Raw genomic sequence first — 27,211 nt, 5'->3', positions numbered from 1 at the left:
TTGATGTCAGAGATTATTTGTCGAATCTATAATGAAGTAAATATTTTAATTTTTACGTATATGCAAAAATATAATTATTATAAATAGTATACAAAAAAAGCTGATTAAGGGCTTGATTTTATTTTAAATTTAATAGAATTTAATAGAATTTATTTTAAAATTTAATAGATATTAAATATCTAACTATAAAAAGGTTAATGAAAATAATATAGAAAATTAATATAAATTAACGTATAATATTATCTCTAACTATTATTTAAATTAATATAAAATTCACATTATTAACATCTACTGAATAAAATAATGTGTTCAAATGCATTATTTTGTTTTTATCAAATAATATATAATATCTGATATCAAATATCTTTGTATACACAATTAAAATAGGTTATTCAGAAAATAATTACATTATTGATTGTATTCAGGATTGGATAGTTAATAAGATAAAAATTAAATAAAAAGTTAAGAAGTTAATAACTTTTAACTTAATTAATTAATTAAATTAATTTTAAGTGAATTATATTTTTTAACTTATGTTACTTTTAAATTTATTAACTCTCTCTCTCTCTCTCTCTCTCTCTCTCTCTCTCTCTCTCTCTCTCTCTCTCCCTCTCTCTCTTTTCTCTTTTTAAGTTAAATTTTTTTATCTCTTTTAAATGCCAATATTATTATTTATAAAAATCTCAAATATAAAAAAGAGAATTAATTTAGGAAGCGCTCAATGATTGTGGGTGCGACGCTCGTAATGCCCAAAGATGAACGTGAATTGAGTCTGCATTTAGGGAACGCTATTCTCTATCATGCCTTGTGCGTCTAATAAATAATAAAAAATAAAAATTTTTTATTTACATATAATTTTCAAAGAACCTGCAGGCATGACCAACACAAAGAGGAGTACAAAATTATTTAAATTTTTAAAAATTCATTTCATTTTTCTTTTATAATACAAAATATGAAAATATACTATCTAAAAATATTAAAAATCTGTTTTTCGTTACACAAGAAGTATCTTGGTCACATCATATAATTTACAAATAAAATGTGAAATTTATCTGATGATTTATTTTGTAACTGTTATTTAAAGAAATCTGATTTCACGAAAAATTAGAATATTCTGATTTAATAAAAATGTATCTCAAAATTAACTTTTTATTTGATTTGAGTTAATTTAATCTTAATGTAACTTTAACTAACCGTAAGTTTCATTCAACTTTTAATTTAACTAAATTGACTTCATAAATCGTTAATTTAGTTTTAAAAAAATACTAACTTAAATTATCCAACATTGATTATAACAATCGACAATAATTTTGTTAAATGAGGCTGATTCTTGAATTATTTGATGCTGATTCTAAAAATGAGGTTAGAATTTATCTTGCAATCTTTTTTAACTGACACATTCCTTTCTAAAAACTTATATATTTTACTAACAACAACTCGTTGTACGGAATCTTTTTCTTAATTACAATTTTTATATGAAGTTTATTTTTATATGAAGCTTTTTATGAGTAAAAAATGTTAAATTCAGTAGCTCTTCTCATTTGTATCTAAACAGGAGAGATATAAGTAGAGGAAATTTTTTTAATGCATGTTACTCAAGAATCCTATTCTTATAAAATTAATAGATTTAAAATCAGCGCTAAAAGATACCATAAAAAACACTATCAAATCAATTTCACAAAAGAAGAATAAAATTTTGTCAATCATAGTTATTATTACTAATTGCATCGTAAAAATACATTAGCAAAGATGTAGCAAATAACTATTGATTTTAATCATTACAAAATGGATAATAATCTCGGTTTAAAATATTCAGTTAAATATATTTATTTGAGATTTTTAATATTTATTACTAATGAGAAGTCTGATAGCTTAAATAATTTATTTAATTTCGTAATATCTTAATTAATCTTATTTATTTGGTACTGATTGATATTATGTTATGATAAAAGACTGGTTTCGAAGCATTTAGAAATTTAACTAAATACCCAGATCTAAAAATAATTATGTTGACCTTCTAAATAATTACATATGCTTAAACTGATTGCTAAAATAACGAAACTTTTGCAGCATTATCATCTTATTTAAGCATCCTATATATAATATTATTTTGATGATTCAACATAATTATTTTTTGTCTGGCCTTTTTATATTGAGGCAGCAAAACTATGTAATGTCTGATTGAAACATATACGCGATATAGGCATCTACGTAAAAGTAAATATATATGTTTCTCTTTTATCTGTTGAAGTTAGCGATGCGTATTTGCATGAAGGCACAAGCGACGTTATTGCGTCAAAGTGCACACGTACGGACAAGCCTCTCCCCTCGCAGGAAGTCGGCGACTGCGGTAACGTCGCGCTAATGGAAATCGTAAACATTAATTAGCGGAGCACCCGTGGTCCACGCAACGAGAAATGGGATTCGATTCTAGTACAGCAACATTTCGACAGCTGAAAAGCCTCTCTGTCTCCCGCGCGTGTACACTCCCCCTTCCTCTCTTCATATCTTTCACAATGCTCTCGCAAACGCATCCCGAATCGTCGATTATGAATCAGCGATCAAGTTCCATCGAGTATTGTTTCGCGTATGGTGCACTGATGGATGATTCGGTAGCTTTGATCAACAAGGCCACTACATCGAATAGAGCGTTGGCAGCGTATATAACAAATTACAATATTCTATCCCACTGATGATACAAACGTAATTTTGGTTGATTGGCTTCACGATTTCATTAATGTAAATTACAAATTATCAATAGTAACTAAGTTATTAATTTAATATAATCTTGCTTACCTTTGTATTATTGTATATGTACGTATCATTTGCTAATTTGGTAGTAAGCATGATATTTATATTATTCAAGCATATATTTCTCTTTTTCTTCTTTTTTATATATAAAAATATCTCATTTTTTAAATAATGCGAATTATATTCTGTAATAGTTACGTCGCTGCAACGAGGAGCAACGCCGGCTTTGTTTGCCGCTCGTTTCGACATGTTTCCGGTAACATCCTGCTATCTACCATGCGTGTTTGCCGGCTTGTCAGGTTTGACCATTCGCTTACATTGTCAGCACCTTTTTTTATGCGATTGTCTGTGCCGTTATTCGATAAACCTATCGTCGTTTACGCCCTCCAACCGACTGTTTCCCGCTCAGATCCGATATGAAGCTTAACCGCGAAACTGAAAAATCCCGGACAAAAGAAAGTAGTTATAAAAATTGAACCAAAAATTTTTCTAGTTAATCAACTAATAAGATATAATAACATATTTGATAAAATATCCAATAACATTTCTATTTTCTTCTAAGTAAAAAAATATGTAAGTTATATTTTGCATTTATTAAACTACGTATAAAAATCTTTAGTTTTATTCTTTACCATTATTCTTTCGAAAGCACAAATAAAATATATATTCGATAATAAAATATATTCGATATTAATGGCACTCAAAAAAATTAAAGTTTAAAAAACAATAATTTAGAAAGAGGAGAGTCAGCAGATTGACGGTGTGTAAAATAAAACAATTAACGCAATTCATTTAGACTGACTCTTTCAGTTCAATTTCAATCCCTCTTCCGGAATCTTACAACATATAAAAAAATATAGCCTCAGTATGCATGAACCGTCTCCAGTACACATAAACAATTCTAAATCTTCAAATTGAATAAGTGTCAATCTGTTTAAATTAAAATTTAACGATTCAGTAACAGTTCAAATAGTTCAATAGTTAGTATTCCTTGATTATATATGAAGTATTGGGAATTCAAAATTTAAATTGATTCTTGAATTAGAAATATTTGAATTATTGATTGAGTTTAGCTGTCCTCTTGAATTTTCCGAATAAGTACTTCCTAATTATTTCTAGATTTATGTACATAAATAAATAAAAATGTCTGAGATTGTCTATTACGTTCCTTCCTTCAAATCTTCATCGTTCCTTCGCCAATTATATCTACTCTCCTTTTTTACGCCTCTTGATGCATTCGATATACCACGTTTACGCGATACGCGCTACAGGTGCGGATGGCGGCATAGCTATCGAAAGGAGATCGAGAGGATCGAAAGCGAGCGGAACAAGGTCCCCTCGATTCAGCGATCCATGAAGCCTCCGGACGCGAGAAGTGTTGTAAATCTCTGTCATGCTCCATAAATCCCACCCTCGATACTGCTCTACCCGAGATTATATACAAGTACGTGTATGGATCCTTTTCCGGCGTTACCATCACTCAGACATGGATTTCAAAAAAGGAGAAACATCGGCCAAGAAAGGGGAAGATAAGGAAGTCCATACGAACACGTACTGTTCGGCATTTTCGATCTTCTGGCAGACATGCTTCATAAATCTGCTCGTACATAGTTTTTATCGCGAGGGATCTACAGGATCAACATCGGAGATCGATATAAACTTCACTGATTACGCGGATATCTGATGTACAACATCTTCAGAATAATGATTGTCCCGATGAAAGTCAAAAACAAAAAAGAGAATATATATATAAAGTTTTTAAACAAATAGATATATAATTCTAAATCTAATTCACAAAAATGAAGAATTTAATTATTATAAAAACTGTAAGTTAGTAATCAATTATAATATATATAGTTAATAATTTAATTAAATTATCACTTTTAATTATTAATTATTTTTAATTATTAATTATATTAATTTTAATTATTAACACTTTTTGTTACCAAGCAATATATTATAAAATTAGATCATAGAAAAAATGTTGTGGTTGCCACAATTGAAAATAATGATAATTTTCGTCTACATTAATACATTTGATTGTGATAACGATAATCGTAAAATAGATATATCTTTATAGTCATAATTATGAAGATGTGCCAATCTTACGACTATCACATTGTAATATAATTTTTGTAACCAAAAAATGTATTGATGGGCGATTTTTGATCGTGACAACCGTAGCCGCTTTTTCTGTGGTATAATTCTGTACTTTATTAAAAAAAAATTAAATTAAAAAATGTGTAATTAAAACATCTTTCTTTATCACATATAATATTTGATATTTTCTACTCGCACACTGTTCGTATGACACACATTAATATGACACACACACAAACGCGCGCGCGCGCGCGCGCGCGCGCACACGCACATTCACACACACACATAATATGTTAATAATAAAAATGTAGAAATGATTATAACTATTCGTACGATAAATTCTTAGATATCACAGAATATGTTATGGAAAACGAAGAACGGCAAGTTACTAGTAAATTACAAAGGATAAGGATAAGCTTGTAGAACTTGCGACAAGTTAGACATCCGAGTCCAAGTTGAAAGACTGTTCCTTTCTTGCGGTTTAACGCGTCCGTCTGTTCATGAATTCTTGAAACTGCTATGAATACAATATAAACGAGATCCGGTTTTTGACCGCGTACAGGAAACTAATTATCTTACAATTATCGGATGTCGATGCAGTCATTCATGTTTAAGATAACGTTTAGCAGATAAAAAGAATTTAAATAAATAGCTCCGAAATAATATAGCGAGTAAAAGATTTCTAATAATAATAAATGTTGAATAAATAATCATTTCTTCATTTTTTTTCTATAAATTTTGTACGTATTATACTATAATATACACATTAGTTTTTAAAATGTTAACTTTCAGACGGAAAATCAACGCCCTAACAATAGATTCTATTTGTTATCCCTTAATTTTTTTAGATTCGTATTTATATATTTGTTTAGAACTTATTTATATTTGAAAAGAATGTGATTAAAGAAAAAATAACATATTTTAAAAATAGAAAATCTTTCATTTCATTATATTATAGAAACTCTGTCATATTTAGAATATAATGGATGCTTACGCAAAAAGGTCGATCACAAATAGAAGCAAATGAGCACAAATTACAAAATCGCATCACGTCGTTTACAGTTCCTAGAAATTTCATAAATTTCTATGTTTTCTCGAGAGTGCTTTGTTAAAGAAAACTTTCCATAATATAAGTAGTATAATAGAATATATTTATCCTTTATTCATTACAAAAAAATTTACTATACTTACCTTACTAAAAAAACTTACATTTTTAAAAAATATTTATAAGTAAACATTAATATATAAATAGTCTAGTCAATAAAAATCTAGTCAATAAAAAAAATGATAGTTAAATCAAATTAATGATTCTTGTATCAAATAAATATATGTTAACATTCAGTAAACTTATAAATATTCAAAGAAATTTATTAAGATATAAAATATTTTATTAAGATATGTATAGAGTAAATTTTTTTTAGTATTTATCATTTAAAGATTTCGTATTATTAATTTCTTCAATTTTCTCAAATAATGACTTTTTAGACCTGTACCAATTTACAATTAAGACGCATTGCGTTATATTATACATTATATTATACAATATTGTAAAGACATTTTTTTAAATACTCGCAAAAAATTGTCTAAAAACGAAAATAAAATTCTACGGTTTTTTAGCTACTACTGGCGTTTACAAGTAATGGGAAAATGGTACCGTTCATAGGTAATGGAAAAAATCGCGCGCACCGACAGCGTGTGTGATTGTAGTTAATGGGAATATCCCGGGGCACTTCGATTTCCAGTATTAATTGGGAAAGCTACACCCTGCATTTCCACGTATTATCCGGTAGAAAAGCGCACAGCCCCTCTTGCGGAATTTTTTTTCTCGCCATTAGCTTGAAGCTAATTACACCTTTAGTCGACGGACAAAATTGCGTTTCGTATAAATTAAAATGGCTGCGCGTGGTCGCGACGGCAAGATATTTTTCGAGCGTAATAAAGAGAAATAATAAAGCGCCGATCCGGTTCAATGAACGCAACGTAAAAATAAAATCATTAGGCACCAGTGTATTTGTTTCATTAAAATGAATGGAGTGAAAAACCGGCGCGCACCTACATCACTAGTATAACGAAATAAATTCTGGAAAATATACGCATGATAACTTTATTTTAATAAATAAATGATGCATAAGCTTGCTCCGAATTAATACATTAAAACAGCATTAGTAATTTGTGCGCATTTAGATCTCTGGTTTCATCAGTGAAATTAATGATTTTTCAGCAAACATTAATTAATCATCATTAAAATTAAGCAAGCATATTTCCAACTGCGCTTGTTCGATAGAAATTTGATAGGTGACTTAGCTATAATTACCTATTTTGTAACAATAATAGTACTTAATTAAGCATTTGCTGAAAAACTAATAATTTTAAAGTAAAATAAAATCAATATGTAATTTTTTAATCATTCAGGTAAAACAAAGTACGCTAACAATCATATACATACAAGTTATATTTCTGCAGAAAAGTTTATTTCTTTAAAGATAACTAAATTCTTATCGGTTTTTCTATCGAAGAATGTTATGTTGTTTTAATTCATTTTCAAACATCGAGCATAAAAATTTGATATTAAAAATAGATAAAACTTGCTGTTGCAGAGCCTGTTAAATATTTATTTAATTTCTGTTTATCTTTTATTTGAAGATTATTAATTTCTAATCAAGGACTTACTCGTCTCTTTTCGATCAGCATCGACCGTATCAGTAGACGTGATTTTTCAATCTGACTAATATTTATTTTACTAACTCTGGGATTATATTCGCGAACAGTAAAACGCGATATCTTGATTAACTTCTTTATATCTGCCCTTTATACCCTCTGAAATAATTGCTCATTAATTATTCGTTCATATACTTAACGCATAATTAGTGTGTTTGGATAGAATGCTCCAGAAATGATCCGCGCGTAATGTCCGAGCCAGTGTCATATTACATAGAGTGAGTATGTGGGGTGCTCGTGTGCGAGTATTCTTATTTTCCTCCTTCCAGGCCAATTAAAATTGAAAATAACATCGGGCAAACTTAGCGACACCTGCGTGAATCTACATACTGGATTGACGAGTGCCATATTCAGGCTTGCCTTTGCATGAGGCTCATACCTGAACGCACGCATGTTGGTCGCATAGTGCAGTGTACAAGTAAGGTACCACTTTCAAATCGATCGACCTTGCATCACTGCCGGCGCCTTCTCGAATAATCTCGGAGGAATCGCTGGCGTTGGCATACGGAGGATTGTGTGAAATTCCGTGTGTAAGACTGGGAATAAATGAACAATTATTGAACCCTTTTAATACTAACGACGATTACAGTCGTTTAACATTAAACGCTCGCTATGTACTAATTGACGACTATAGTCGTCCAGCATTGAATGCTTACCATGCACTAATGACGACTATAGTTTAACAAGTTTTTAAGTGTTATTAGTAAAAGTGTATTAAAGTATAATTATTTTCCATTACATTACGATATTTTATATTTTACACGGTAAAATTTAACTGCTATGCTTTTTTTGCGGTGAAGTGACGTTCGCATCCGGCCTATTCGCGATTCGATTGTCCATACAGCGGAAGCATATAATAGTGGCAAAAAATAAAACTGTATTGAAAAGGTTAATCTTATTAAACTATATATAATATATTATAAAAATATCCTGTACGTAAACATCTATATTTTATTCATCCGTATCTTTGTGTGGCCAAAAAAATAAAAATAAAAATAACAAAGAACATTAAATTTATACCAAAAAAATGCAATTTTATTATATACCGTATAATCATGCAAGTGTAAATGTAGCTTCATAAAAAAATTTCATTTTAACTTTGACAATACTTTTTTATTACTATTATTAGATTTCACTTAATAATAATGCACAAGATAAATGTGTGTGTGTGTGTGTGCGCGTGTGCGTGTGTAACAACAAAATTAACAATAATTAACCTGAGATTGAGAAAGAACTGAATGACGCGGCAGTATTCTCTCTACTGAAATGGTAGGCGCGGACAAGTTCGTTCGCCCACATGAGCGTCTATCAATAGCTTCTTTCGTCAGGTCCATCATGCAACGTTAGATCATTACGAGCTGTAAATTACGCGACGAGCATACACGTTTGAGAAACCGAGTGCCAGCATAAAATCATACTTATGGAATCGGAGACATAGACGGAAAGAATGATATCATCGGTGGTGATGGTCTACCAATATAGAAGATTATACGTTTCTTATGTAACATATTATACGAAAAACATATTCACTGCACATCTCTCAAATGGTGTTTTTTTTAATGATACAGTAATTTTGAAAAGAAGAAAGAGTTAGCAAAAACAAATCTGAGATAAATCTGGACGTGTTAAAACACATATGTCATATTATTCAGAATAGAATTATTTATAGTAGAATTTAATTCTTAAGTGGAATAACACATCGCGATATCCATTTAATTTGATTGCTTGTAATTTTCATAAAAATATATTATGACTTTTTTTCAATCAAAATCCTAAATATTAAGGAATATAATGGTATCAAGTAAATACATGTATCTTTATTATTAATAAAGAAAATTATATAAGCAACGAAAAGAGCATTGAAAGAGCATTAAAAAAACTGAAAATGTCATACCAAAAAGGCATTTAAGAGTTAACATTGTATAATATTTTATCGAATTCTTTTAAATAAATATTTAATTTAATCTCTGAAAAGAAGATAATATAGTAAATGCAAAAGAAATATTCAAATAAAAGAAATTTATAAAAAAAGCTTTATTTGTTAAACATTAATTAGCAATTTATTAACAATAATAAATACATTTTATCTCAACATAAACAAAAGAGCTTCATGAAAATAACCGTGTTCAAGATTTTAAATTTCTCGATTGTACGAATACCTTTGTGGGTTCAAATCAAATAATTTTTCATTTTCGCTTATTATTACAATAATATATTTTAATTATTACACACACACACACACACACACACACACACACACACACACACACACATTCTTTATGTAAAATAATTTTGAGAAAATAAAATTCTATTTTATTCTTTGTTAATAAATTACTATAGTTAATTACTACCTAAAAATAAGGATTTAAAAAAAAATATTTCCTCATTGTACGAATATTTTTGCATTCATTGCATGTCACAGATAAGAATTATTTTTCATACAATATTAAACATCTCAAGCCTTTAAAATTGTAATACCGAGCTTCATTCTGGAAGAAATTCGAAATACGTTATTATTAAACATCTCTGAAAAGACAGAAAAGAAGAAAAATGATTATTATCGCGGAAAGAAGTAGTTGTTATCGAAATATATATAATGATAGTCTGAACTCTTCCAGTATCTTGTTGTTTCCTTAAGAAGCAGTTAAAAAAAAGATTATCGCATTGCAATTAAGATTCAGAATACGTAAGCTGTTTATAAGAGCACTTGATGATGAAGAAATTATCATGACATGAAATCTGTGAATATATGCGTGAATATTTGCGAGAAATATGCGCGTGATTCTTTCCCACATTTTGATTGAGCAAGTCGCTGCGTATCGACGATTTATCAAGATATTGATACATCGATATACCGAATCTTTTTAATAGCCATGATACTCAATAACTGATCTTTTATACATATCAATTATTTCCATCTGTTCGTTCTTGAAACAATTAAATAGCACTTAACTGTGATCAATTAATTGGAAATTTTGAACCATCTCTTTCAAATCATGACATGAATTTGCAAAATAGTATCTAATATTATTTCTCTCGGAGATATCTATACTGATTAAATTACTTATAAATGTGTAAATATTAGTGAAAAAATTGGTAAAAAAGAAGATTAAAATTATATAAAGAATGTTTTATAAAAAAATATTACGTAAGAGTTGTACAAAAATTTCAAAAATGTTAATAAAATGAAAATAATAAAATATTAAATTTCGTAAATATACTATGTTATATCAGAATAGTTGGAAGAATAGATACAAATTTCATTTATATGTATTACATACATTTTTTAGTTAATAAAATAAAAAATTATTAATTATTTAATTAATAGGACATTAATAAGACATATTCAACATATTAATAAGTCATTAATAGGTCTGTCTAATATTAAGAAATTTTTAATTATTATATTTAATGATGCAAAAATTTGTTATGAAATCAAAATAAAATACATCGGGATATCCATCTGTATATTAATCCGCAGGACTTTGAACTCAGCTCAACGACCTCATGTGTATAAATTGTATTTATCTCTCTTTGGGACCATACGGTCTAAAAAGCAACGGAAAAAATTTTTCGCTGCACGAAATTTCAGCAAAACTTTATATTTCCGTCCAAAAGGTCATTGACTTTCATTGTCACGGACAATACGCATGGTACGCATGGCTTTTTCGTCGCAAGTTGGCGGGTTCAATGCGCTCTTACATTCTATGTTGCATACCACCTGTAGGGAGGTCATGCGCTTATGCGCCGAGCATATCGCGGAACCATGTGCTCTGAAAATTGACGGTGTTTTCGCGGGAGCATCAATTACGTGACTACGGAAGAAGGGGGCTAGGGGGGAAAATGGGGGTGGGAGGGGAGGAGGGCGCGGAAAATGGCTATACGACGTGTTTGTATGACTGTGCGTGTGCTGCGTGTATGTACCCGGTGATCGAAATCAACCGTGCTCGAAGCTCGCGACATACGGGGGTTCCCCGGAGTCATTGACACCAAGAGCCGCCATGGAGTTCAATTGGATGCCCCTGTGATTTTAGACTCGATCGCCGTTGATTTGCGGATTGCGTTCAAGAGAAAGGCAATTCGCATTCGGATTTGCAATGAAAGGCAACATACCGAGATTACGACTCGGGAAGTATACAAACGCTTTGTAAAACGTTAATTAAACTTTCTGATTAATTGAGACAAAAAAAAGCGCTTATTATCCAAGTATAATTTTTATATTAATCCTCTAAAATATTTCCTCAAAATATATTTATTTATTTAGTTTTTATATATAAAGTGATTTTATCTTAGCACAAAAGTAAGAGATCAAAAAAATTTTTCGTAATAATCTCGTTCATTTTCTATAAAAGATAGATTAGATAAGTAAAATTGCATATATAGTTTACTTATTCTCTTTCGTGGATGCTGAAGATATCTTTTAGACAGATCTGCTTACGGAAAGATGGTTCTTTCTTAACTTAATAACTCAACAATAGTGCGTTCTATAATGCACATAATCATTGATTACATAATGGTTGCACTTACACGGTAATCTCATTCATTACGAAACATTAACACTCATCCGCGCAACATCTGCTATCGATAATGGGTTTACTGTTAAACACAACTATCCGCAATCAGCAAGGAATTCGCATTACGCATTACAGCAACTAAGATTCCGACGATTTATCCTGCAATCAAGACTCTTTTCATAGATACTCGTCAGTCTTTGAACTGACAAACAGAACGATCTTCTCTATTCCCATCTATGACGTCGTTCATAGTCATTAGCGATCATTTAACGAAAGTTAAATAGTCCCTGTTTTTTACTAGCAATGTTTTTTACCAATATAATCAGTTTGCGACCTCAAGAGAATTGCAATTATTTCTATGCTATAGTTGTCTTTACATGAATCTAAATTAAATTTTTTTTTTATAAAACAACATATAGTTACGGACACTAATTTGTAGTAAAATAATGACCGTAATATATAAAACTAGTGTCGCGATATCAAATTGCCGAAATTAAGATAAATTACACGTTAATTCGATATTGAATTACATTCTCCATAATCGTGAGTTGAGTCAACAATACAATTTGCGATATGATACAACACTTGCACTGTAAAATACCGAATAATACATCAGTCTCTTTTGACCTCGATAATCGTAAACTCTCCAGAGAGCGGTTCGTCACTTTATCAGAGTTTCGGCAAATGCGTTGTTATCGCAAATAATCACTGTCATTAAAACGTCGCTTTGTGTCACGACGTATCACTCTAGAGCGCTCTAGAACGACAAGATCGATAACACGTAAGCCTATAGACATTTTCATCGCGCGTAAACTTTCCGATATGCACAAGTGACTTATTTATAGATAAATGTACAGGCATGTCACATATTGCCGTGGAAAATGCCATGTAGCTGTGATGTCACTTCTTGTCTCTTACGTATAATTTTAATCAACGAATCATCGAAAAATGCTGCTTCCTATGTTGAAGTATTACGTGGCGCTGCTCATGCAGGCACATTTCAAGCGAAAAAAGAAAATGTGATAAAAATATACGAAGGAAAAAAAGTATTATTGCGCTCTATGGATGTTCAGTTTACATTATGTAATACGTATTGTTCTAAATAACATAAATTCTTCCTGTTGAGTTTTAGAAGCAATAAACTAGGAAAAGATTGTTATATTCTGTATCGATTCTTGTATGATTTGTATTGATTATTTTGCATTAATCTTCGAAATGTTTACAATTTCTGAAACTTATATTTCAATTTATCAAGTTTCAATTTTTTAAATTTTTAATTAAAAAATTTTAATTTACAATAAATTATAAAATATATTTTAAATAATAGAACAATAATTAACCTGTCTTCAGTTCACCGATCAGTATTCGGTCTCACTAATGACCAGTTGAAATTTGCATGCGCGTTTTTACGCATCGCCGCGTAAAAGTGCGACGAAAGATCGAGCAATGACTCCCAATATATCATATGGTGTCGAATGTATGACGCGTCAATATATATAACATTGACATGTGCAATACTACGTTGTGGTCGCTTACTTGATAGTTAAATATGCGTGAGTATGTACGTGCTAGCAAGAAATGATGTTTCCGCGCAGAGGGCAACGAGCTTCATGTTGAAAAGCGCAAGCACGCCACAATCGTATACGCCCTTACATTTGTATCCTTTTTAAAGTAATGATCATTGTCATTTCTTCAATTGTTCGGCGAAAGGGCGATAACCTTTGTCATGCTTATGAAGTGTATTAAATGTTGGCCGTTGACATGTCAGGAAGTTTCGTTGCCCGTTTCCGTTGTAGTTTTATCAACACACATATCACTTTTAGCTCCAAAGTAATCGATAATCAATTGCATCTGAATAAAAACATATGTCTGCCGATAGAAATTTTATTTTAAAAGAGCAAAAATGCTCTTTATATTTGATATATATATATATATATATGCATATATTTAATTACATTCAAAAACATAAGGTAATACCTATACTCGAGAAGATTAATATCGATTTAGCAAGTGAATATTATATAAAATATTTATTCAAAATGCTTCACGACGTGATAATTTTTCTAAAAAATCCTCTAATTATTGATATAATTTATGTAAAATTTTCTTACAAAAAAGCTAAAATCATATAAGAATGTTATATTATACCAACATTCTACATATTTTTAAGCGTTTGAGCATGTTGTTTTAAAATTTTTGAATATATTTAAGTATATATTATAAACATGTATTAAATTTTAATAAATATTTGAATAAATATTTAAATAGTATTGACTAAATATATTTGTCAAATATAAATGTATTCATTTGGTACAAGAATCACTAAATTAATTTAATTGTCATTTTCTTTATTGAATAAATATTTATTTATTATACTGCAATTAAATGTTTAGTCGGTACTATTAAAAAAAATATATACGTATTCATTAATGCAAAATCTTGTATAATCATTTACGATGAGAAATTTAAAAGAAACATCTGTGTAATAGTAATGTAAAATGCATTGTATATATTACTTATTGTAAACAAAAACTTCTTAATAAAATATGATAGGCTTGTCAAATAAAATTTGATAAAGAAAGCTGCAATGTTCAACAATATAATAAAGAATGTTAATAAACTATGATTTAGACGTGACACTCTTGGCACGCGTTAAGCGTCTAATGATGAATAGAGAAACTGTCTGATAAGTTAGCTGTGACGATCTGAGATCGTAACTACTCTTCGACGCTATTAAGAAGCAGAGACACCCCCAAATCAACCCTCTATCCCCTGAGGAGTTTGCGCGTGACCGTTTAACGATCCGCGGCCATCTTGGACGCATGGCGTCGGTGTCGCTCGTCACGTCATCCAACGGGGTTGCGGCTTCCCCGGAAACTGCAAAGGAAATCTTCGTTCTTATCATCTACGATAGATGGCGATGTTGGTTCTTATCTGCTTTTCCAGGGGGTGCGCCGGACATAAAATAAACTCCCTCAACCCTTCTAAATACTCTAACATTTCAGAATTCTAATTTTCTATAAAAATTCTAGAAAGATACGTTTCTTATTTTATATTTTTGTGTGTGTGTGTGTGTGTGTGTGTGTGTGTGTGTGTGTGTGTGTGTGAAATAATAATCACATACTTTTCAAGAAACAATTAAATTCTTATTTTTCCGAAATTTTAAATCTTATTAAATAAACATGACACAGTAAATAAATAATTTCTTTCTATTTTTATAATTATAATTAATAACTTCTCATTTTTTTGTTTGAAAAATATATGTAAATAGGGATAAAATTAATAAATAAATTTTGAAGATTCAAAAGTTGTAGCAGCATTTAATTTCTTATCTCAAAATATAAGAGATAAATAATGTATAACATTTATACGTTCTCCTTTTTTCAAATACTTTATACGAGTTGAATTACGAAGTTACAATGAATACTAGGTATTTAGTTAATCGAAGATTACACGTGAAAGAGAGGTAACATTATTAAAGAAATCTCGGGTCGATCATAGCGGCATACTGTAATTTCAGTGATTCATTATCGTCGGTAAGATATACGAATGAAAGAGAGAGGAAAAGAGAGTCACGGCTGTTACACGGAGCGCATAAACGCCCCAGCACGAGAGGCATAAAGAGCGCCTCCTTGCGTTTATCGATCTAATTGTCGGAGAGCTTAATTGCGGGGGATGAGAGACGACCTTGAGGAGGGTCGTCGTCGCTACCACCATCTCCGCCGCCTCCGCCACCGCCGCCAAGACCGAAGTTCGAGCTGGGACTTCCGTGAGAGGAGGTAATTACGAAAGTGACCTGCCCCAACGAAATTTGCCTCCTTCCATGAAGACCGAGTACCTTGTTAATGAAGAAACCGTTGCACGTGTTCTAATCCACGTGGACCGGAAGCATTCTTGCACATCAACAATCGCAAGCGGGAAAAGTTTACAATATATTTAGATCAATGTGTGGAAAGAATATTAATTAAAATTAATGATTATGAAAAATTCCCCGTTGTTTATTGATTTTAGATACTTTATAAATGATGAAATCGAATATTGAAGAGAAATAAAAAAAAAAAGTCGATTTGAAAGCTCTGTACGTATGTACAATTACTAGATTAATAATATAGTTAAATGCAATAGTCGTATAATTGATATATTATACCATAAATTAATTAAATATCAAGTAACAACGTGATTTCACATACATTATGCAATGTATTCAACATTATTACGCGTATGTATATCCATTGTTGTTGCATTAACATTAACTTAATGACATTTCGTGTAAAATTTTGTTACAAGATTACATTAAATTAAATATTAATAAGGTATCAAATAATATAAGATAATATTTTTGATACACTATAATGTTAAGATGTGTACATACATTATAAGATATCTTTTAATTATGCAATTTTAATTAAGTTAATAATAATGCAACTTAAACAGATTTATGTATTGAAATAATTGAAAATCATTTTTTTATTTTTCCATGTGTTTATAAATTTTATAACTTTCATGTATTGTAAGATCTATGCCTTTTTCTCAACTTCATCACTGAATTTCGATAGTAATGTCATGTAATAATATTAATATGAATATCTGAATAATACGCGTCCGTGTGTAAATCAATTATAAATAAATTGGAATATTCTAACATGTACGATATGTGACAATAATATTATAGATATTAATATGAAATAATAATGACGTAAGTTTAAAGGTGGTATATTGCGGTGACAGAAAATGTATGAAGGGGTGGTTGATAAAACCGAATAAGAAATAAGGACGGTTTCGATTCAAAAAGTCAGAGCAACTGCAGACGCGCCGAGAAAGAGAAATCTCTCAGCTCGTAACCGGTATGTCTCCTTTGATGGGAAATCCGTGAAAAGTCGAGATTGAATTATCCTACCGTCGTCGCAGGGATAGAAGCGGACGAGAGAGCAAAACGAGAGAAAAAGAACTACAGACGAATACGGAAAGGGATGATGCGAGAGAGTGGGCGGAGAAGGAAAAGCGAGAAAGAGCAAAAGCGCCGCACGAGAGGAAGGGAAAATGAGAGAAAATAAAATATAGCCCGGCCATTGGCGCGACTTCGTTTCGTACATTTTATTTGAGCCAATTGGATTTATTTATGCGGGTGGCCCAGAGTTGGGGCGCACGAGAGGGTGAGTGAAGCGGAATGGCGGCCGGTAAAGGAGTTTCCCTCTTTTACCACCTCGCCACCCCACCACGCCCTTTCGCTGTCCGGACTCCGCACTTTATTGTATATTTAATTCCTTGTTGTTTATCTCCGTCCCGTTTTCGTACCTCGTGCAGGTTTAAACAGATATTTCAGCAGCAGAAGGCTGTTGTGAGAGCAAACGAGATGGCGAGACAGGGTGCAAAAGTAAAAGGGAAATGAGAGAATAAAGAGGTGATAAAATCTTGCCGAAGATGGCATTATTGCTCTTTGAATTCGCTCCTGAATTTTCTACTGAAGCTGTATTTCCGATAAATGTTGCAAAATTCGGATTTATTGATAGAAACAAATTAAACGCTGACTAGAATCAACTAATGTTTATTATTATTAATACAATCGCGGACTGTTCAATGATAAAATATTATTTTAAATTTTAAATATTATTTAAAAAATAATTAAAAGCATTAATTGAAGCATAAATAGAGAATTATGATAAGAAAATAGCGAGCATTGCTTTTATTATTCTAAAAGTAACATAATAAAGCCTTTTTTAAAAATATAACCAAAATATTTTAAAAATTTATATAAAAATAAAAAAATATTTGTATAAATAAAAAGTATTTATTTCTTCAAATTATATCAATCAATATTTTTGGTAATATTAGTTCCATACCTGTTAGATACAATAACATGGCATATACACATATGTATACGTTGGTAAACCATATATTATTCTATCAGAATATGCTGTGGTTATTCTAGTCAAACAGCTAGATCAATCCAATAAATTCTGGCGAAATTGATAGAACCAGTTGGATGGACAAATGCTAGCAGAATAACTCGCTTCCGCTTTTGAAACCACGAGTGTCAATTTAGGCCGAGTCAATCCCTTACGCTATTGTTAAACAATGTACATTTTTGGGATATTTTGGGATATATAACAAACGGAAGTACAGATTTTATGTTATAGAGAGAGAAAGTATGATTTATAATAGGAATTGAACACAACAAATTGAAAATTTTAAGTGGGATGTTACAATTGCTTTTCTGCGAAGACATTTTTACCGCTTGAAAAACTCTTGTATAATTACAAGTGTTTTTGTGTCAAGGTTTCGACACAGTGGAAGGTATTTTGTATTTACATCTTCGTTGGAAAAAGTCAATGACAAAAGTATATATACTGCTTTGGAGGAAGAATGAATGCACCGCAAAAGCAACCAGGAGGCTACGAAGGATGGGGGAACTGGCTTACTTCCGGTTCGCCTATTCGCACCATCCGGCACGAGCTGCATTCTCACGCTCATCTACATACTTGGCTATACATCAATATTCGAGCCAGTCAAAAAACGGATCTCGCTTTGCATATCGGACCCCCCGCTTGCATCGTTTCTTCTTTCGATCGAACAGATCTCAGTGGGACATCGCGTAGCAGATCCTGAGAAAGGAGTTGCGCAAAATACATCCCGCGGACTCCGTTCAAGACCTCATACGTGTCGATTAACTCATGAAGAAAATGGACCCAATGGACTCATCATGATATCGAGAATTAACGCAAAGCAGTTATTTATTAGCTAAATGAAACCTAAATATGTTTGATCGAATTTTTTTTATTATAGTTCATGTCTTAAAAGATTTGTATCAATCTCATTATTTTATTTATATAATCTAAAAAATGTATTCAATCTAAATTCATTAAGGAATCTATACAAATAAAAATAGATAATTAATCTAGGAAGATTTCCATCGTGATTGAAGACATTTATGCCGAATAATTATCCCTTTTTGTAGAGAATTTTGGATCATAAATTAAATCAATATTGAAGCCAGAAACGCGTTTTAATAAAAAATTTAAATAGACACAACATGCGGTTAGTTGGTTTCCTACAAAAGGCTGACTCTTTGATTCTTCTACGTAATTATTATTCTTTACAAAAGATCACGAACTATGGCGCGAGCGGTACATTTGTACGAGCGAAGGAATGTGGATTGCGTAATTTAAATAATTCAGGAATGACCCTGACCTCGGTTAGACTACGGGGTGACCTGCAGCCGGCGATTACAATCACAATGCACCGCCAAGTTCTCATGGTAAGACAGGTAGCGCCGTCTGACCTGCATACATTAAATCGAAATCATCAGGTCTGCGCATCAACATATATAGATATAAACATATAGTATGCATATAAAGAAAGATACAAAATTTCCGCTAAAGAGACTGTAGCATACTTATTAATTAATCATAATTTAATATTTGTAAAAAGTTATAATTACTCAGGTATTTTCTTTCTGCAATCTCTAGCCTCTTCTATTTAAAGTTAAAAAAAAAAAAAAAAAAAAAAAAACAAAGATAGAGAGAGAATAAAAAAATAATTTAATAAAAAAAATCAAGTGCTGATTTAGATATAAAAAAATTGATCTTGAAGAGGCAACGGTTGCATCATTCTCTTGCATTGCATTATCATCGCACTGAAAGCAGAAACTGGACTTATCCTCCATGGTACACGTAGACCGAAAAGAACCGAATATTTAATCGGAATATATTTAAATGGCGCGATTCGTTACATTAACATAACGGTAAAGCAATTCTGTCTGATGTCAAAGCTTGACTGCGTTCTACGTTCAAGGGTATGCATCTTGTCGAAATCCCACGGTGAGAAATTAAATGGTTCGACCTTGAAATCAGCAATTTCGAATATAGGAGGATAGCTGATGTTTTCTAAATGACATGCAGGACGCACACGGTGTGGAACTCCGTGAGAAATTATAAATGATCAAAGGCTTTTCGACAATTGGAAATATGCAAAGTAGGATTCACAAAATATGCAGCAACCGTTGTATATATCGGTTATAGAAAGACACGATGCGAAACCTTATGCAAATAATATAAGAGGCATACACGCGCGCGCACGCACGCACGCACGCACGCACGCACGCACGCACGCACACACACACACACACACACACACACACACACACACACACACACACACACACACACACAGAGAGAGAGAGAGAGAGAGAGAGAGAGAGAGAAACTTGTGCGAAAAGCTGTAAATTTATAGTATGCCTATTACTTCATTAATATATTATATTTGTTGCACATTCCTTGTAATTCTTTATAAATTTTCTGTTAGATAATTTTGATTGTTAAAGTAGAATATAAAACTTAAAGCGAAATACAAAAAAATTTTTGTGAATAAATCAATGTGAAAAAATACTTTTTCATTAAATCTTTCGCAGCGGCAATTTATAAACAAATGATTTCCGATATATAAATATAATTATTTCATTTATGTATTTATTAATTTATTATAAAAGCAATATAAATATATAGCATATTTTATATATTTATATTAGTATTATATTATATAAACATGTATATTTGTAATTAAACTCGTTTGTAATTTATTTATAAATTCAAATAACATACTGTTGCGCTTTATAAATGACGCAATTAACATTTCCATTTCATCGACGAAAATTTGTTATACATTCAACGCATGATGTTAGTTACCATAATCCGATAATTAAGTAAATTCAGCTATAACACTGACTAGCTGCTCCCAAAATTCAGTTCGTTTAATAATTACGTACAATATGTTACGGCAAATCATACTTTGTTTGTAAAAGCTGTTGCGAATGTAGAGAATGATTAGGTTTTTTTTTTTGAACTTCTAAAAGAAGTTATATTTTAAATCAAATTTTAATTCAAATTTATACAAACATAAATTTAAATTATATAAAAAACATATAATAGTATGTTAATATTTGCATATTTAAATTAGAAACAATTTACTGCTCTACGCATCGTACGCATCGACAATAACAAAAGAATTTAAGTGGACCTACAGTATTACTTGAGTCAGTTATTCTAATTGAGTATATAAATTTATATTTGTTTCCTGTCAACATCAATATCGTGCGAATTATTTACGAGCAATCTGGGACATATTGATCGTATCGTAAAATAAGAATGACGGAAAATATTGCCGATCAACGACCCTCTTTATAAACAGCGCTGCTAAAAATATCCAACATATCTAATAAAACAGTTTTAATCGAATTTATCGCGAATCTTTCAAATAACGGGAATTCATCGAACGGAAATTTATCGAGAAGAGGTTTATCGAAAGTCGCGGGAATATACATCGAATATCATCGTGAGAATTAATTGAAAACGCATCATATCGATTTTAATTAACTAAAAATGTCTCATTTTGTCAAACGATGCGGCACAGTACTAATAATAGCACGCGATCGAGATTCATTGACGAATAGCGTAGCCGGAGCAGAATTAACGTTTCGATGCTCGGAACTAAACGGCTGAAGGGTTGTAAGCTGGTATGCAGATGAGCCGACATGGTCGACCCCGGAGGCGGATGTTGGCAGTCTGCAGCTACGTAGACAATAGGCCAGTGCCATTATGTCCGTCGAATCCTAAAACCCCATAGAGTCGTTCTTCTCTGTCTATTATCCCGCTGGTGGCAGGCCACATTGTGTATCCGGCCTGCCACGGGACTACGGCCATTGTCGGTCCACCTAATTATTCGCAAATCTTCCGCTCGTTGCCGGTAGCTCCCAGCCTCTAACTCGCGAAATTCCATCGCTTCTAAAGCTACCCGGTTTGTTTGCGATTTATCCGATCTCTCGCCCCTTCCTTTTCCTACTCAATCAAATTTCCGTGAAATCAGATATTTAATGACTGATAATATTCTCGTGCTCTCTCTTCACGTCTTTTTCTTTTTTAATCTTCTATTTAATAATATTGAATTATATTCTTAATTTTTCGAGTGCGCACAAAATAAGATAGAACTGTGTAGAAGACGTTTTTGGGACAAAGTTTGCAACAAATCAACATATCGTAGATTGTTTTTATAGGATGCTCCATTATTTTGTGTGTTAAATGAGTTAGTATAACGTTCATCGTTTCTTCGAAATTTTAAAAGTTATAGCTTTATAGCAATTAAATTGCGACCGAAAATATCTTCGTACGACTTTTTAAAATTATTCCAGTCTTTTATTCCACAAAGAGTTTTCATTGTTAGAAAGCGTGAAAGAGAAGAATAATATTTTCTGTTTGATTGATTTTTTGTTCCTTTATTTTGTAAAAATAATACGATTTTAAAAAATTTGAAGCTAATGAAATTAACATTATTGTTTGATGAACAATTCGCAAGTTTATTTTTTATATATGAAATGGTACAATAAATAAAAAAAAATAATAAAACGACCAAAATTTTTATTAAAAAAAAAGCCGTATGAAGTCAACGTCTTAAATTGTAATTTTTATTCGTTTCGATTTTAGTTCAAGCCATCCTCAGCAGTGTCAGTATTTATAAAACACGATTGACAAAATTCCGTATGTAGATAGGTACACAGATAATTAGCTTTCATTACTTTAATAAATTTAAAGAAGCAAGACATCCTCCATCACGCGATTCATACAGTTACATAACTGGTGGCATTGCCTCCATGTCCATTTTGGTAAGAGTAAATTCAAATTATATTCTTTTTAATTTAATTTAATTTTTGTTATTCTTCTATGAAACAGCGTAAATTCAAGAGCTCAACCTTCATTTTTTATCGGTGATGTAAGCAAAACTTCGAAAAAAGTATATATATTGAAGTCTTATAATTTGATGATTACGATTTCAACTCGTACACATCTTATTGTTTAATTAATAGAAATATATTGTTATATAATGCTTTCTTAATTAAAAAAATGTAAATCATTTTTTCTTTTTCGTATAAGTTTAAAACAAACTTACCTCTGGATCATTCGATTCCGTCCTCTTATATGTAAACAAAGGTGCCAACTTGTCGTAGAGGTTTACGCGTTCATGAAGATTCTTGAATGGATTTTTAGTACTAAAGAAATCGAGGTCGACGTCCAAAATATAGGGAGTATCTTTTTCAGGAAGATATTGGCGCAATGCTGAACTGATGGCTGTGAAATCATCTTTCTGTAACATAAATATCAAATTCATATTATAATACACGCCAATTTTTATGGCACAGATTTTAACATTTTATAAAATTTCAAATTTCAATATTTTTAAAAATAATTAAAATCTACTTTTAAATTTCAATTATATTTTAAATATTATTTTTTAATATTATACTAAGATTTTTACAAGTGTTTTCTTTATATTATCAAATATATTTTTCCAACTTTTCTTTAATTTATTTTTCTCCATTGAACAGTTTAAACACATAACTGCAATGTAAATAGTGGCTCGCGTAGTTTTACAAATTTTTGATATTTTCTACATTTTTCAACACTAATAGTCGTACTATTTTGGTTATTTGTCACTGAAAGCGAGGTTATTCACTGGAAGCTATCGCGTGATGAAACACGGGCATTCAGTTCTGCGAATTAGCGACGCTATATTACTCAATCCTTTTTTGACGCTGTTCGCTGAGCACTGACATCACTGGCAAAACGTTGACGATAATTACCAATAAAATGATCGATTGCCGATGTTATATCGACGACCCACGGTTCAATTTTCGAACGGGATTTCACTACCCATAGAAACACACGAGGCGATCGGTGCGGCGCGGCGAGGAGAGATCGGCGACGTGCGCAACCGTTCGTATGAACCGGATATTGTTCGTAGCGGGGCAAAACGATGCCGCCCGCGTATAGAGGGTTTTTTGTGACGCGCAAAAAACAATGACTGCACTCGAATTAATTCTGTTAGAATTGATACTCGGGCCCGGCACTGGGATCGCAATTTGCATGCGTTCACAACAATGAAATACAACGGCGCACGCGGGGCGAGCTGCAATACTATCGCGAGAAGAGGAAAAGGGGGGAAGAAATGGGAGGAGGGGAAAAACCAACAATCAGACTGAGCAGTGGCTCTCAAAGCTTGTAATGTTCTCCATGCGACGATGGTTTTTCAAAAAAAAAAAAATCTTACGACCGAATTGCGTAAAAAAAAAAAAAAAAAAAATGGAAAAAATGCTTAAAATGTAAAAAGAGATAATAAAGAGATAAGATATTATCGAAAAATAAATCTCTATCTTGATAGAATAGTTATTTTTTAATGATTGATATGACGTGTTTAGTACGTAGAATAGTAAGTTCAAAATTATTAATTAATTCCTTAAATTATTAATTTTTGATTTTACATAACTTTACTCCAATGTTTCTTACTTTAATATTCCGGGAAAAAAGCGTTCCATATGCAATTATATATAATTATATATAAAATATATCCATATATATATATAACATTTATTTTTTTAATACTTTTTCATCAAAACTTTTTCTTTTTGAATCTTCAAAATTTAAAAAAAATGGCAATGATTTAAAAACTATTGAAATTATCTATTATTTTTTTAATAGGTATAAATTATACAATGATTAAAATGCTAGCTAATTTCCATAAGAAATAAGGAAATATTCCACACATATTGTATTATCTATATTCTGTATTATTTATATCTTTTTTAAAACGTGAGAAAAATTTATTAATATTTTATCATTAAGTTATCATTATAAATATACTTTCAAATTGATGATATGATATAATTCAATGACAGAATTTTCTGAAGCAAAGCAATTAATTTTTTTGTGCTCCCAATCTGCCACGTTGACTGATAAGAATGCTCGCTTTGCGCAATCTTTACATTATACTCCGCAGATGTCCATCGGTCTGATTTAATACAATATAATTTTTTAACTAGACTGCTTGCAAATCTAGTTGATGCCAACGAAGGCAATGCAATAAATGTATTTTTGATTGGAATCTTTCACAGAGAAGATCTTATCTTTTTTTCTTCAACAAGATGAGCCTACAGAATATTTTATTGCATGCAATTATTTTATTACCACATTACGTTATTTTCTTACCGTTCTCATGAAGTGCATAATAATCATAATACTTGTGCAAATATCACAATGTTGGAATATCACACAAGTGGACATATATCGCAGCAAAACACATAATTGCAGAAAGTTATTTGCGATTTATAGTTAAACAATTTTTTAACTGTACCCTTATCTCGCGAATTTGTACAAGCGACAAGCAAAGCGAGACGCATATATGTACATGCGATGTTTCAGTCGAATAATCTCGAAGGAAATAACGAAATAATTCTTTTTATAAAATTCTCTTTTATAAATTATGTTGAGTGAAACAAAAGAAAGACTGCAAGCTGCATAAAATGGCAGAAACAATTATCGAAGGAATTTCCTTGCGCCATATTGTTTTCAAGTTATCTTTAGTTTTTCCTTCTTACTTGACTAATGCCTCGCAGGCATACATTAACATTTAAAATTTTCTTCATACAAGTTCTTTATTGCATGATGCACGAGCACACTGCATATATGTTAAGAACTTTCCACTCAATAATGATTAATATTTTCAAAGGAAACGTCATTATGCTATACATATATTTCATTCGTGATAATAATTGTAAATACTTATTATATATTATTGTATAATTTATCTCGTTAAGTATTTTTCTTATCAAACGTTTATTCAAACATATTTTTTATGCTCCTTTTTCTTTAGATTTCAATTCCAATTTCCAATCCACCTAATTTATATTGATTTATAATGGAGATATATGTATTATAAATTAATTTTTAAACTCAATATTCATCTAACATGCTTAGCGCACGAATGTCGTTAATTTATTTTTGTGGCGCATCTTCTATTATATCGTACAAAAGATATACGATAAAATGAAAATACGCCACGCACTGTTAACAATTGTCAATTATAATACAGGAAAATGTTCAAAGAGGAATGTCATTGCCGGCTAAATTTAAATCGTTCGAGCGCGATAGTCGGACGTTGCACTCGGCGTAAGTGCAATAACACAATCCGTCGACTTCGATTTCGGCAGATATATTTTCGTTCATGCATCAAAGTTAAAATGTGTGATTCACAATACAATATTATTTTCATACGTATGAAACAAGATGCATTTTTTAAACGTACATATTACAAAGATACAAAATTTATAAATATTTGTAGCTTCAATCTTGTAATAATTTTATAAGCAATAATTTTATTAATATTCACGATATCGATATAAAATAAAACAGTCACAGAAACTCTTGAAACTAATTTTTTCAATGTTAAATAAGGTACAATAATTAAAGTGTTGAATAATTATTATACTGATCATTGAACAGTGAAATTAATTTTGTTCTCTTTCTCATTTTGTATTCAAATAATTTGTACAGTTATTTTTTAAAGCTTCCAGAATTTTTAATATAATAATAAGGAATAAGCGCTTCATAGAATTCATGTAAAATCCTACATTTCGATCATTATTTCGCCACTTTTATTTCTTGATTCTTACAGATTTAAAATTATTTTTCAAACATACGTTTGCTGTTCTTTTTTCTTGAAAAATTTTTCTTGATAAATTCTAATAAAAGCACTTCAAAGAGCAATTAAATGTACATTTGCGCAAATGAATATATACTTGAATAATAGCAAACGAGCCTCGCGAGAAGCATGTGGCCGCCCGCAAAAGGCTTACGTCTCTATGCGTGTATGCAACAGAAATCGTCGACCACAACCGCCGTCGCGGCCACAGTTAAGACGCGAGCGGTGCCATATGCAAATAGTTGCATTGTCTTGACCTGAAGTGGCGTGATCTCAATCGGTTTATTGTGCTTTCACCGGCAGCTACGAGAGAGCATACCGTCTAAAATTACAGCTCGCTCATTTGTATCGGCATTTGTTCATGAAAACGCGGGCGATTTTTCATTAAAAGTTCCCATACATTCAGGAAAATTGCATCGAACAAATTAAAAATTAATTGAAAGTGTGCGCAGATTATACAATATAACTTGAACTCGAAATTATCTGTCAAAATATTGCTCAATTGCTTTTTTAGTTATTTAAGTTTTTTGGAGAAGAAAATATAAAAAAAATATAAATATAATAATAAATAATAATTAAACATAATTTTGCATATTTAAAAATAAATT

General features: G+C 31.1%; 1 protein-coding gene across 1 annotated transcript in view; it reads right to left on the bottom strand.

Moving 5' to 3' along the window:
* Positions 1-27,211, bottom strand: part of LOC108688191 (UPF0489 protein C5orf22 homolog) — a 581,071-nt gene that overhangs the window by 94,314 nt on the left and 459,546 nt on the right. Inside the window, exon 5 of the mRNA XM_018194379.1 lies at positions 23,019-23,213. Within this exon, the coding sequence (XP_018049868.1) occupies positions 23,019-23,213 (195 nt within the window). The remainder of the gene's footprint in view (positions 1-23,018; positions 23,214-27,211) is intronic.

This window comes from Atta colombica, unplaced genomic scaffold, assembly GCF_001594045.1.
Source record: "Atta colombica isolate Treedump-2 unplaced genomic scaffold, Acol1.0 scaffold1, whole genome shotgun sequence".
NCBI lineage: Eukaryota > Metazoa > Arthropoda > Insecta > Hymenoptera > Formicidae > Atta > Atta colombica.
The sequence above is the reverse complement of the archived record's forward strand: the minus strand, read 5'-3'. Positions and strand labels throughout refer to the sequence as shown.